Raw genomic sequence first — 12534 nt, 5'->3', positions numbered from 1 at the left:
ATAGGAGACCTTACTTGGTGCTTGCCTTAAGTCTGCGGGAGGTCGGCGGAAGCCATTTTCTATCGGGAGAACCTTCCCTGAGGGGAGTTGACGGAGTGTTTTACAGGGAGAGACACACATTAATAAATGACCCTTTATCTCTGCACAGCAATCTTCACCCATCAAGCAATAGTCTCTGGGAGAATTGAGTTCAAAAGAGACCGGGGTTCACTGTCCTCAGTTAAGGGCAGTGGAGGCTCGTTCCTTCCGCCCCAAGAGACCTTTTGGTACATTCTTGCTGCACTGGGGTGAAGAGTGCCTGGCTGGCAGCCTGAAAGGGTGAAAGTGCCCTCTGAGACTAAGGTCAAACTCCCGCCAGGGGCAGGGAGGGAAGAGTGCTTCAGGTACTGGGGGGAAGCAAGCCTTCGAAGGCACTCCTCTTGCCCCCTCACACCTGCCGTTTGGATATGAATGAGTGAATGAGATAGACAGGGGCCCTGTTTGTTTGGTCCTCTTTATCTCCCATCTCTGGTTGTCCCTTTGCAAAATATCAGTTAATAATTTCCTCAACTTCAGCAATTCCTGTTCCGAAGCTTTGAAAGAGATGTTGAAAAGAGAAAAATCCTCCCACAATCACCCGGGGCACGCCCTCCTGCAAAACTTGCAGGAAGTTATCTCGGCACCTGGATAGGCATTGAAGTTGACTGCCAAACCCTTTTCCACTCTCTTTTTCCCAGGTGAATCAGAAAAGCTACAAATCCAGATTCCTTAAACGCCACTAGTGGAGCCAGAGAAAGGGAGGGAAGAGGAGGAAGGTGAAAGGTATTAGAGTCAGAGGGAGGGGAGGGAGAAGGGGGTCTGTGTGTGTGTGTGTGTGTGTGTTTGTGTGTGTGTGTGTAGGAGAGCAGGGGTTGTTGGGAGATGTAGCTGATAGCTCCCTAGGCAACAGTGCAGTCCAGACTCAGTCAGTAGCCCCCAAATGGAAGAAACTGGGTGGTTGAGGAAATCGGCTACAGATGCAATTTTGCTGTGCCTAAAACTGACCTCCCATGGCCAAGGTTTAAGAAAAAAATCTACTACTGGTTAAGGGGCAAGAGTCTGTGTGAATTTTAGAGCAGCTTGGAGAATTACTCGACTGAGCCATCATTTGTGCCTGAGTGTCGGCCAAGGTGAGCGGGGTGTGCCTATTGTTCTGTCCCCAAGGGCTTTTTCCTGGAGCTCTGAATATACATGGCATGGAACAAAGTTCAGGAAGTTGTCTGGGAATGGCCAAGGCTGCAAAATCCTCTTGAGAGCAGGCTGGATTCATTGGGATCTTTAGAATTGGTCAGAGAAGTCCCTTCTTGAAAATCCACCCTTCTCCTGCCCTCAAAAGCAAGCAGGCTCAGGAACAGGTATAGAAGCTGAACCGCCGGCAGTTTCCAGAGCAGGCCCCAGAGGATTCTGGGAGAATCCCAGAGGGACAGATCCATATGGACAGACTGAGACACTGCTGCAACCCAGGGCATCCCTCTGGTGTGCCTGTTGGGGACCGGCGCAGTCAGAAAGCTCGGGCTTCGGATGGTTCCAGAGTCTGGAAGAAGCTGTGTGTGAGCCTCGGCTGGGAGCCTGGAGACCCTTCTGCTTCTCTGGCTTTGACCCGCCCTCCTGCTGTGGATTTCCAAGGCCTGCCTGATTGAGCAGGTGATTTTCCACCCAAGCGAGGCCCAGGCTCCGGGCAGCAAAACGCAGGGGGTCAGGCAGTATGTACAAGGGGGTGAAGGGAGGGCAGACTCCCACCAGTGACTCTTATGGAGTGGGCAAGAGAAGACAGAGCTCAGTCTCCAATTAAGCCCAAGGGGACCGGTGACAGAGAACTGACAGAAATGGGGACCGAGTCACACCCCACTTCCACAATTTAAATGCCATCCTCTGGGCACGAATGGGTGTAAGCCTACCTGCCATCCATCTCGAATCTTCTGATTGAAAATTCCGTACTCATATCGGATTCCGTATCCATAGGCCGCCAGACCCAGGGTTGCCATGGAGTCCAGGAAGCAGGCTAATTGGGACAGAAGACACACACACAAGCCATGTTACGCTCAAGTCGGCTTTAAAAGCTATCCTGAAACCTGCCCCATTAAGAATAGACAGTCAGTGGTCCTTTTAAAGGGTTGGGGACACTGCAAGCCTGGGGAAATTCAGGTAGTTAGTGAGAGAGAGGGGAACAAGACAGGAGGTCTTTTCCACCATGATCTTCTGGAGAACTGGTACGGCTGCACTGTCCTCTGCCACCCGGGCCTGGTTGGTAAGATCCCCAGCTCGGCTGGCACCGGAAAAGACACTGATTGGACCTGGGCCCCTTGACCTCCCGTCCACCCACTTCTCTTAGCATCATCGAAGACGGGGACCTCCGACCGATCATGGTTCCCTACGGGCAGGGATCGTGTGTACGTATCCTGCTGTACTGCAATCTCCCAGTCACTTAGTATAGTGGCTCTGCTCTCCGTAAGCAGTCAATAAACACCACTGATTGACTGATTGATTGATAGATACCTGGCAAAACCAGTTTACTGCCTCTTGAGATGATGAAGCATGGGTCACCGCTCCCCTGAGTGCTGATTTATGATGGTCTCTGAGAGGACGGGGCAGAGCCCTCTAAATTAGCGTGGCTCAGTGGAAAGAGCACGGGCTTTGGAGTCAGGGCTCATGAGTTCGAATCCCAGCTCTGCCACTTGTCGGCTGTGTGACTGTGGGCAAGTCACTTAACTTCTCTGTGCCTCAGTTCCCTCATCTGTAAAAATGGGGATGAAAACTGTGAGCCCCACGTGGGACAACCTGATTCCCCTATGTCTACCCCAGTGCTTAGAACAGTGCTCGGCACATAGTAAGCGCTTAACAAATACCAACATTAAATTCTGCACAAGGTCAAGGGCAGAGTGGACACTCAAATACAGGGTCACTGGCTTCCGCCATTGTACATGACAGGGAGCAGGGTTTGTGGGTATCAGCCACGAAGCCCTCAACTCCAGAGCTGAGGCTAAGTTGGCTTAATACCCAAGGCCGTATGATCCTGAGGCCCATGGCAGGCCACAAAGTCCCACAAGTGTCTATGTCCCCAAATCAGCTGCCTAACTTGCACCGTGCGCATCTCCAACGATGTGAGCACTGTAGTGAATGCCTGCTGAGATTAAACCCTATTTTCCCCGACTCCCTCTCCCTTCTGCATCGATGAAATACTTAGAAGCTCATTTGGTGCAGGAACTGTATTGATTTATTATTTTAACGTCTGTCTCCTCCTCTAGACTGAAAGCTCTTTGTGGGCAGGGAATGTGCCTGTTTATTGTTACAGTGTACTCTCCTAAGTGCTTAGTACAGTGCTCTGCATAAAATTAATGCTCAGTAAATACCAGCGAATGAGTGTGAATGTGTCAGCTAATTTCTCTTGTATTGTACTCTCCCAAGTACTTAGAACAGTGCGCTACACATAGTAAGCACTCAGTAAATGCCATTGATTGATTAGATCTGTGCCCTTTAAAGACTTGATAGTCACCCACCCTCACTCCCACTTTTGCATAATTTGTTTATTTATATTGTCTGTCTTCCTTTTAGACTGTAAGCTCCTTGTGGGCATGGAATGTGTCTACCAACTCTGCTGTATTATACTCTCCCTAGTGCTTAATACAGTGCTCTGCACACTGAGCTCAATAAATACCACTGATTGATTGACTGAGAAGGGTGGGGATGGTTTCTACATTCCAGACAGCTCGGGCTGTTTCGAGCTGGGGGCCTCATTTCAGGCCAGACCACACTATGCCCCACCCACATCCATCCGAAGGGGTGTCTCTTTCCAGCCTCAAACAACTGTATCCACAACTCAACTCAGAGAATCAAACTGGAGAAAATTGCCCCAGCTGAAACTTTCCCCAAATGTAAAGCAAATGTGGGAAATTTTTGGTGCTGGTCTAGTTGGGAGGAAAGGCGCAATGCAGCCCCTTTTGGATCACGCCCCTGGTTTAAAACACTTCTGGAGACTCACCTGAACACTTTTATTCTCCTCTCTGGGAAATGAGGCACTTTGTGGGTTAATCGTTTCTCACAAATAACTGAGTATTAATTAATTCTTCCTCCAGAAGTATAGGTACATTTTCCCCACTAGCAAGTCAAAAACAACCTGTGTGAAATTTCTAAATGCAGTGGGTAAACACTTAAACTCATTTAAAGCCAGCGTGGCGTCGATCAATCCTGAACAAATAATGGAGGCAGGACTTTGGCCTTTGAGGGAAATTTTCGGAAACCCCAAAGTACACAGGAAGGAGCTTCTAAATTGAGGGGTTTAGGCAATCTCTCTTGGGCCAAGTTCCCCTCTTCTCTGTTCAGCTTCAATCGAGTCGCAGGCCTAAACTCCAGCAAAAACACACCCTATTCCTACCAGGTCCTTGCTTGGCCCTGAGATTACAGTGAGGAGGAAAAAGGTAAAATTCTCCAATAATCCTGATGCCAGAGATTAGAGTTGAGGACTCTGATCAGCTCTCTGGCAGTGAGAGGCAGGATGGCTCTTTCTTTCAAAAACTTACTCCGGCCCCTTCTTTTTTCCCCTGCTATCTGCTCTCCCACTGTGGATTTATTGTCTGTCTCCCCTATCAGAGTGAAAGCTCCTGGGGGGCAGGTAGCACACCTCAGGCTCCAGTTGTACTTTCCCAAATCCTTAGAACAACAGTGCAGTGCACCCAATGCCTGCAATCAATAAATTTACATAACCTCCAGCTATTTGTTCCAAAGACCGAGAGGGAGACAGACATTCACAACAACGATCACTTACCAGCAAGTCTCCCAAGGCCTCCATTGCCAAGGCCCGCATCTTCCTCAATTTCTTCTAGCTCCTCGATATCCAGTCCAAGCTGTAGAATAAAAGAAAGGAAAGGAAATCTAGGCGTTGACTCCACTTATGGGCCCTTTCTGTTAACCCATTTATCACTGTGAAAATTCAGAGTTCAGGCGATTCACTTTCTGGCCCTTCTCACATCTGACCCTACTTAAGCCCTGACGGTCATGAGAAATCTTAGCGAAATACACTAGTCCGGCCTTCTCGGATCATCACCGTGTAATGTTGCCAGAGCCCCGACAAGCACTTGATCCAGAGCTGGGTTGAGACTGGTTTCCACAGGCCCACTGGCCTCACCAGGACAACGCTGCCAGAGAAACTGGGAACAGCAGCCGCACTGCCTCCTACCCTTCTTTCAGGGGCTCTCCATCATGGGATAGTGAGGAGATGGGGGGTGAGGGAGAATATAGTAAATGTTTGTTCACCCATCTGAGGAAGCCAAGGAAGCAGCCTTTTGCGGCAATCGACCAGCTCGTTGTGGGCAGGAAACGTGTCTACCAACTGTTATATTGTTATACTAGCCTCTTCCAACCACTGAGTGCAGTGCTCTGCACACAGTAAGCGCTCAATAAATACTGTTGATCAACCCTCAAAACTGGAAGTGTCCGCTAACTGGAACCAACTGAGAGATCATCCAATCGGATCTGAGCTAAAAGCTTGGCCCAGATATTGTTTTCTTCTTCAGTTAGCCGCTAAAATTTAAGGTCTATTTTTTATGTTAGTGAAGCAGTATGGGGTCGTGGAAGGACAGCCACAATAGCCTTCATTTAGGCTTCCTTCAACAAGCCGGTGTTATTGCTTAGCAGGATGTTGGAAGTTCCACCTTCCAGATATTTAAAGAGCCTCTGTCGCTTACATGTAAATGCATCTATTGCAAGCCTGGCAGGGCCTCATAAAGCTCAGCCAATCAAAGAACAAATCTGCCTAAAGAAAATGGATAACGAGTCAGCAACCAGTTCTCGGCTTCTGTGTAAAAGGAGAATATGGAGTCTTTTCAAAAGACACATTCAGTGCGCAACATCATTTGTGAAATGCAATTTCCTGTGGACTCTTGTTCTCTGAGACATAACTTCACAGTTGCAAAAGATGGTTCCCAAAAACCTAATCAGCCATCTAACTTCTCGCTTTGATTGGCAGTTAAATCAGCAGAGATGAGCAGATGTTTGAATTTGACGTTTCTGTAACTTCAGACTACTAGCATTGCAGCTTTAAGTTCCATTCCCGGCCCTCTCGGCCACCGGCAAGAAAACTCCTCATCGTCCAGGAGGATGAAAGAGGAAGGTTTCCCGTCTTACCTGGTAAATCGCCTCATCACAGGCGTTCTGCAGGCCCAGATTTATCATGGTGTTCTGTAAGGTGCGGCCCATGTAGAATTCCAGGGAGAGGTAGTAAACCCTCTGAAACAAAGCAAAATGTCAATGATTCTGCCTCCGCCCGGTGTCCCTGGTTTTCAAAGCCACAGGCAGATCGGGGAGAGATAAAAATACTGGCATAAGCCTGAGTAATTAATAACAATAATTATGGAACTTGTTAAGCACTGTTCTAAGCACTGGGGTAGTTACACATTAGTCAGGATGGCCACAATCCCTGTCCCACAGGGGGCTCAGCCTCTTATCCCCACTTTACAGATGAGGTAACCGAGGCCCAGAGAAGTTAAGTGACTTGCACCAAGTCACACAGCAGACATATGGCAGATCTGGGATTAGAACACAGATCCTTCTGCTTCCCAGCCATGCCACCTCCCATTTAGTGTTTCCCAACGAGTGCTGAGATAGAGAAAAAGTTATGAGACTGGACACAATCCCTGTCTCATGGGGCTCACAAGTTCTCACCTCATTTTACAGATGGGGAAACTGAGACCCTGACGGGTGAAGTGACTTGCTCAAATTCACACAGCAGGACAGTGGCGGAGACTGAACTGAAACCCAGGTCATCTGGCTCCCAGAGCTCTGCTCTTTCAACTAGAAGATGCTGCCTCACCTCAGTCACCCACTGCAAAGCTCACACTACTTCCCGGGCACATTCCCCTGTGCCTTCCCACAGAGGAGCCCTCTCCTAAATTGCCCAAATAAATGTGGGTTTTCTTATATCCCAGATGAGTCATGTTTGAAAGCAGGCCGTAGAGAAAACCACCATCCCTCTGTGGTGACAGAGTACCCAATTGTTAATACATACGGAGGAAGGGCAAGGGGCAGTTTGGGCACAATGAGCTCTGGATGAAACCCAGTGAAATCTCTATTTGAGCACTTCTTCCTCTCGTTGGTAAATCGTTATAGTGTGTGTCACCCCCATTAAACTGTAAGCTTCGGTATGAAACCGGGCAAGTCACGACTTCTCTAGGCCTCAATTTCTTCATCTGTAAGATGGGAATTCAATACCTACTTAGACCGTGACTCATCTTGTTATATTATATTCTCCCAAGCACTCAGTACAGTGCTCTTCATGCAGTAGGTGCACAGAAAAAATACGATTGACAGACCTGATTATCTTGTATTTACCAGAATGCTCAGTACAGTGCTGGGCCCCTGGTACAAAATTAAATTCACAATTCACAACTACTATGGTCATGTCTTCTTAAGCTACTGTACTGTCTCAAATGCTTGGTACACTGTAAGTGCTCAATAAATACTACTGATTGGGATTAACATCAATTCAGAGCTCTGTTCTGTTGGATCCCTTCTCTGAGGGTGCTAACTCTGGAATGAATGTCTTTCACTTAGTTGGTGGATAGGCAGAAAGGGGCTATCTTGTCAGCCCCATTTCTTCAAGGACCATTAAAGTGCTTAAATAATCAGGTTAAAGTAATCAAGGATGAAACACTGATACTAGAGAATGAAGAACACCTGGCTTTATCAAAGTTTGCTGATCACAACTACAAACCTCTGCACCCCAAAATTAATCTCCCACAAAGTTAGTAACACCAAAACCCCGACATGCTATGAAATGCAAATCTGAACTGGATTAATATAAATTTGCCCCGGTGAAATAAGTTCTCTTCAGAACATGTGGGCATGCAAAATAGCCAGACTGGAAGTTCAGAACGTTCTCCCAGAAAACAGGTCGAACACCTGGGGCACGTTGCTTTGTTTAGCTATCTAGGCAGGAATATATATATTTTTTAAAACAAAACTGTAGTACAGCTGTCCTTTGAGGTTACACCCACAAGTGTCAGAGGGAGAATGGCTTGCACTCTTCATCGTTGAAAAGACAATCAGTCCCCTTCTCTGGCCTCATGAAGGATTTCCCAAGTGCTTAGTACAGTGGTTTGCACACAGTAAACGCTCAATAAATACAACTGAATGAATGAACGTCTCTGCCTCAAGCACACTAAGAAGTTTTCCTGGCCAACTCCTGGGCATCCCCGGTCCCAGAAGCATGAATGAACTCTTGAGGGAAGTGTGGGGAGAGGGAGGGTGAAGAAAATGGGGAAGAGGTCATCAGTGGCAGCAGCACTTTTTCCTCTCCCCTGTGTACAGTAAAATGAAGTGAATAAAGGTATCATGGGATTCATCTTCTAACTGAAGAGCTCTACAGGGACATGGTTCCTTTCACACCCCTCATCAGCAGTCAGTACGACAACCTTCTGGCAGCAGAAATGAGGAAAGGATTCAGCTAGAGGGGCCTCATTTTTTCCTAATGGGATTAAGCGCTTCCTGTGTGCCAAAGTGCTGTGCTAAATGCTGGGGTTGAGACATACAATCCAAGGGGATGCAGTCCCTTTCCCACCCAGGGCTCACAGTTACAAAGGTGGGGGAAGCATGTATTTTATCTCCATTTTACAACGAGGAAATTGAGGCTCAGAGAGGCTCAGAGCTGCCACTTGTCAGCTGTGTAACCTTGGGTAAGTCACTTAAATTATCTGGGCCTCAGTTACCTCATCTGTAAAATGGAGATGAAGACTGTGAGCCCCACGTGGGACCACCTGATTGTCTTGTATCTACCCCACCGCTTAGAACATTGTTTGGCACATGGTAAGAGTGCAACAAATACCAACATGATTATTATTATTATTATTATTAAGTGACTTGCCCAGGGTCACCCAGCAGGTGAGCGATAAAGCGGGGAATAGAACCCAGATCTCTGACTGGCAGTCCGGGGCTTTAAATTAAATTAAATCAATCAGTGGTAATTACTGAGCTCTTACTGTGTGCAGAGCATCCACTACCCACATGCTTCCCCTAATGTTCTATTTCAAAACTAGTACACTCCGTTCTCCTGAAAGGTGGCTTTTCACCATGCACGTAGCCTAGGACGATTAAGGGAATGTTTGTCAAACAACGCGAGCCTGTTTGACTACAGCACGCCAAGGTGTTGAAAGAAACAGTTTGTGTGCACGAAGGCAGGGTCAAACACAGTGAGTTTGCGCACACCCGACAATGTGAGTTTTTCTTAACGTGGGGGTCTGCAGGAAGGCAAACCCTAGGAGTTGGGAGAACTGAGCATACTCTATCTACTGCCCTTGGCCATTTAGTGGAAGCTGTTAGGGGAGGAGTTGAGGAGGGGAATCAAGAGACCTCGAATCAGAGAAGCGATCTGGTCTAGTGGATAGAGCACAGGCCTGGGAGTCAGGAGGACCTGGGTTTTAACACCAGCTCTACCATATCTGTCTGCTGGGTGACCTGGGGCAAATCACTTCATTTCTCTGTGCCTCGGTTACCTCATCTGTAAAACGGGGATTGGGATTGTGAGCTCCATGTGGGACGTGGGCTGGGTCCAACCTGATTAGCTACTATCTACCCCAGCTCTTAATAACAATGTCTCATACATAGTAAGCACTCAACAAATACTAAAGAGAGCAAAACCCAAGTCTCAGTCCCACCTCCACCATTCTCCTGCTTGATCCCTTTGTGCCCTAATTTCCCCATCTATAAAATAAGATACCTATTTCTCCCCAGCTCCATGAGATGCTGAAACTAAAATAACTGATGCACTTTGAAAAAAATGAGCACTATACCACCTTGAGATATTACTGCCATTACAGTCATTACAGCAGACTCCGAAGGAAGGTTCTCTCAAGCCAGCGTATTTGGGCAATGCTCCTTTTCGCATAGGCACTTCACACCGGGCTCTTGGAAAACGGTCATTATTTTAGCACATTTTAGGAGAAGTCCGAGCCACCAAAAATTGAACGGTGAAATCACCCATCTCGCCCTAGCGAGGCTTCATAGAGGAGTTGGGGGGCTAGAAGAGAGGGAAGGGGATGAGGGTCCAATCACCTTTATCCCCCGGGGCTGCGGTTACCGGACCCCAGGCCTATTTCCCATTTAAATCCCAGCGGCCACAACTGTAGTTTAAAATCTACCTGCGGTGGCCAGTGGAAAAGAGCTGGGCTGGTTATTGCCAGGGGCAATGTGAAACCCATCTGGGCTGGACAGTGCTTGTACTATCCCTGCCTCCTTGCAGCGGACACAGCCTCCAACCGCCTCAAACCACCACCACAGAGAGTCCACAAGGGCTGAGTCACTTAACTGCCCCACCCCTCCCCAACATTCAAAGCCTTACTAAAGTCACGTCTCCTCCAAGAGGCCTTCCCTGATTAAGCCCCCATTTCCCCTACTCCCTCTGCATACCTTCTTGCACTCAGATCTGCACCCCTCAAACACTTGATATTCACCCCATCCTCGACTCCACAGCATTTATGCACATTGATTTTAAAGTCCATCCCTCCCTTCTAGATTGTAAATTCCTTGTGGGCAGGGAAGGAGTCTGCCAACTCTGTTATATTGAACTCTTCGAGGCTACGAGAAGCAGTGTGGCCTTGTGGATTGACCTCGCATCTGGGAGTCAGAAGGACCTGGGTTCTAATCCTGCCCCACCACTTGTCTGCTGTGTGACCTTGGGCAAGTCAATTCACTTCTCGGTACCTCAGTTCCCTCTTCCGTAAAATGGGTTATTAAGACTGTGAGCCCCATGTGGGACAGGCAGGGACTGTGTCCAAACTGATTAGCACTTGTATCTACCCCAGTGCTTAGCACATAGTAAGCACTTAACGAGTACTGTAATAATTATCAGAGTGCTCTGCACATAGTAAGCACTCAAATACTATTGATTGGTTGCTCCTTGGGTGAGCACCCATCTCCCTTTCCTCCATTCCTGGCTGCCAGATGGTGCCATCCCTTTGAGCAAGGGCAAGGAGGGAGGGGAGGGAACTGGGGGAGAAGGAAGGGAAGGGATGGGGGGGAGAAGCAGCATGATTCAGTGGAAGGAGCACGGGCTGGGGAGTCAGTGGTCATGGGTTGAAATCCCAGCTCTGCCACTTGTCAGCTGTGTGACTTTGGGTAAGTCACTTAATTTCTCTGGGCCTCAGTTACCTCAACTGTAAAATGGGCATGAAGACTGCGAGACCCACATGGGACAACCTGATCATCTTGTATCCTCCCAGCGCTTAGAACAGTGCTTTGCACATAGTAAGTGCTTAACAAATGCCATTATTATTATTAAGGATGGGGAGGGAGAGGAAAGGAGGGGAGGGAAGTGGGGGAGAAGGAAGGGAAGGGATGGGAGGGAGAGGGAGGGAGAGAAAGAGAAAGGGAGGGGAAGAGGAGGAGGGATAGGGAAGAGGAGGAGGGAAAGAGGAGGGGGAGAGAAGAGGGAGGGACGGGGAGGGAGGGGGAGAGAAGGGGGGAGAGGAGGAGAAAGAGTGGGAGAGGAGGAAGTAGAGGAGGAAAGGAGGGGAATGAGTGGGAGAGAAAAGGAGGAAGAGAAGGAGAGGGAAGGGCAGAGAAGAAGGGAGGGGGAAGAGAAAGAGGGGGAGAGGGAGGGGCAGAGAAAAAGGAAGGGGAAGAGAAGGAGGGGCAGAGAAGAAGGAAGGGGAAGAGAAGAAGGAAGGGGAAGAGAGGAGGGGGGGGGGAAGGGGAGAGAAGGAGGAAGGTGGAAGAGAAAGAGGGGGAGAGGAGGGAGAGAAGGGGGAGAGAAGGAGGGGGAAAGAAGGGAGAGAAGAGGAGGGAGAGAAGGGGGAGAGAAGGAGGAGGAGGAGGAGGAGGAGGAGGAGGAGGAGAGGGAAGGGCAGAGAAGAAGGGAGGGGGAAGAGAAAGAGGGGGAGAGGGAAGAGGAGAGAAGGAGGAAGAGGGGGAGAAAAGGAGGGGGAGAGGGGAGAGGATGTGAAGGAGAGAAGGGGGAGAAGAAGAAAGGGGGGAGAGGGAGGGGCAGAGTAAAAGGAAGGGGGGAAGAGAAAGAGGGGGAGAGGGAGGGGCAGAGAAGGAGGAAGAGGGAGAGAGAAACGGGGAGAGGAGAGAGGGAGTGAGAAGGAGGGGAGGAAAGTGGGAGGTGGACTGTTTGAAAGTGGAGAAAATGGAGTGCGCTGGTGGGTGGTGTTGGGGCTGGCTGGGGCGCTGGCAGCGGCCGGCGCGGGGCGGCGGAGGAGGAGGCAGGAGAGACGGGGAAGGAGGAAGCGGAGGCGGAGGCAGGGAGGCAAGAGGCGGGGGTCGGTACCTTGGGGTCCTTCTCGTAAGTAGTGCTGCTGGGTGCGGATCCAGCGGCCCACCAGGTGGTTCGCGCACCGTGTGCGCCAGCGCGAAGTAGTAGTCGCGGGGGGGTGGCCACGTTGCGGTCCTTGACCAGGGTGAAGTGCAGGTGGCGGTTGAAGAACCCTTCTTCAACTCGGCCACGTTCTCCACCCCACGATCCCGCGATCTGATCTGCTTGCGCTTTCTCCTGGTCGTCGGGGGCTTCGCCATGGCGCCGGCGTCTGC

The 12534-nt window shown here is 49.4% G+C and overlaps 1 protein-coding gene across 1 annotated transcript in view; it reads right to left on the bottom strand.

The window, feature by feature from the left end:
- PYGL (glycogen phosphorylase L) overlaps nucleotides 1–12534 on the bottom strand; it is a 31100-nt gene extending 18566 nt beyond the window's left edge. The window contains 8 exon segments of the mRNA XM_029079337.2: nucleotides 1917–2020; nucleotides 4781–4859; nucleotides 6139–6240; nucleotides 12275–12292; nucleotides 12294–12332; nucleotides 12334–12375; nucleotides 12377–12427; nucleotides 12430–12534. Coding sequence (XP_028935170.1) covers nucleotides 1917–2020; nucleotides 4781–4859; nucleotides 6139–6240; nucleotides 12275–12292; nucleotides 12294–12332; nucleotides 12334–12375; nucleotides 12377–12427; nucleotides 12430–12519 — 525 coding nt within the window. The 5' untranslated portion in view covers nucleotides 12520–12534.

The sequence above is a fragment of the Ornithorhynchus anatinus genome, chromosome 14 (assembly GCF_004115215.2).
Source record: "Ornithorhynchus anatinus isolate Pmale09 chromosome 14, mOrnAna1.pri.v4, whole genome shotgun sequence".
NCBI classification, from domain to species: domain Eukaryota; kingdom Metazoa; phylum Chordata; class Mammalia; order Monotremata; family Ornithorhynchidae; genus Ornithorhynchus; species Ornithorhynchus anatinus.
Note: the sequence above shows the minus strand (reverse complement) of the source record. Positions and strands in the feature narration are given on the sequence as shown.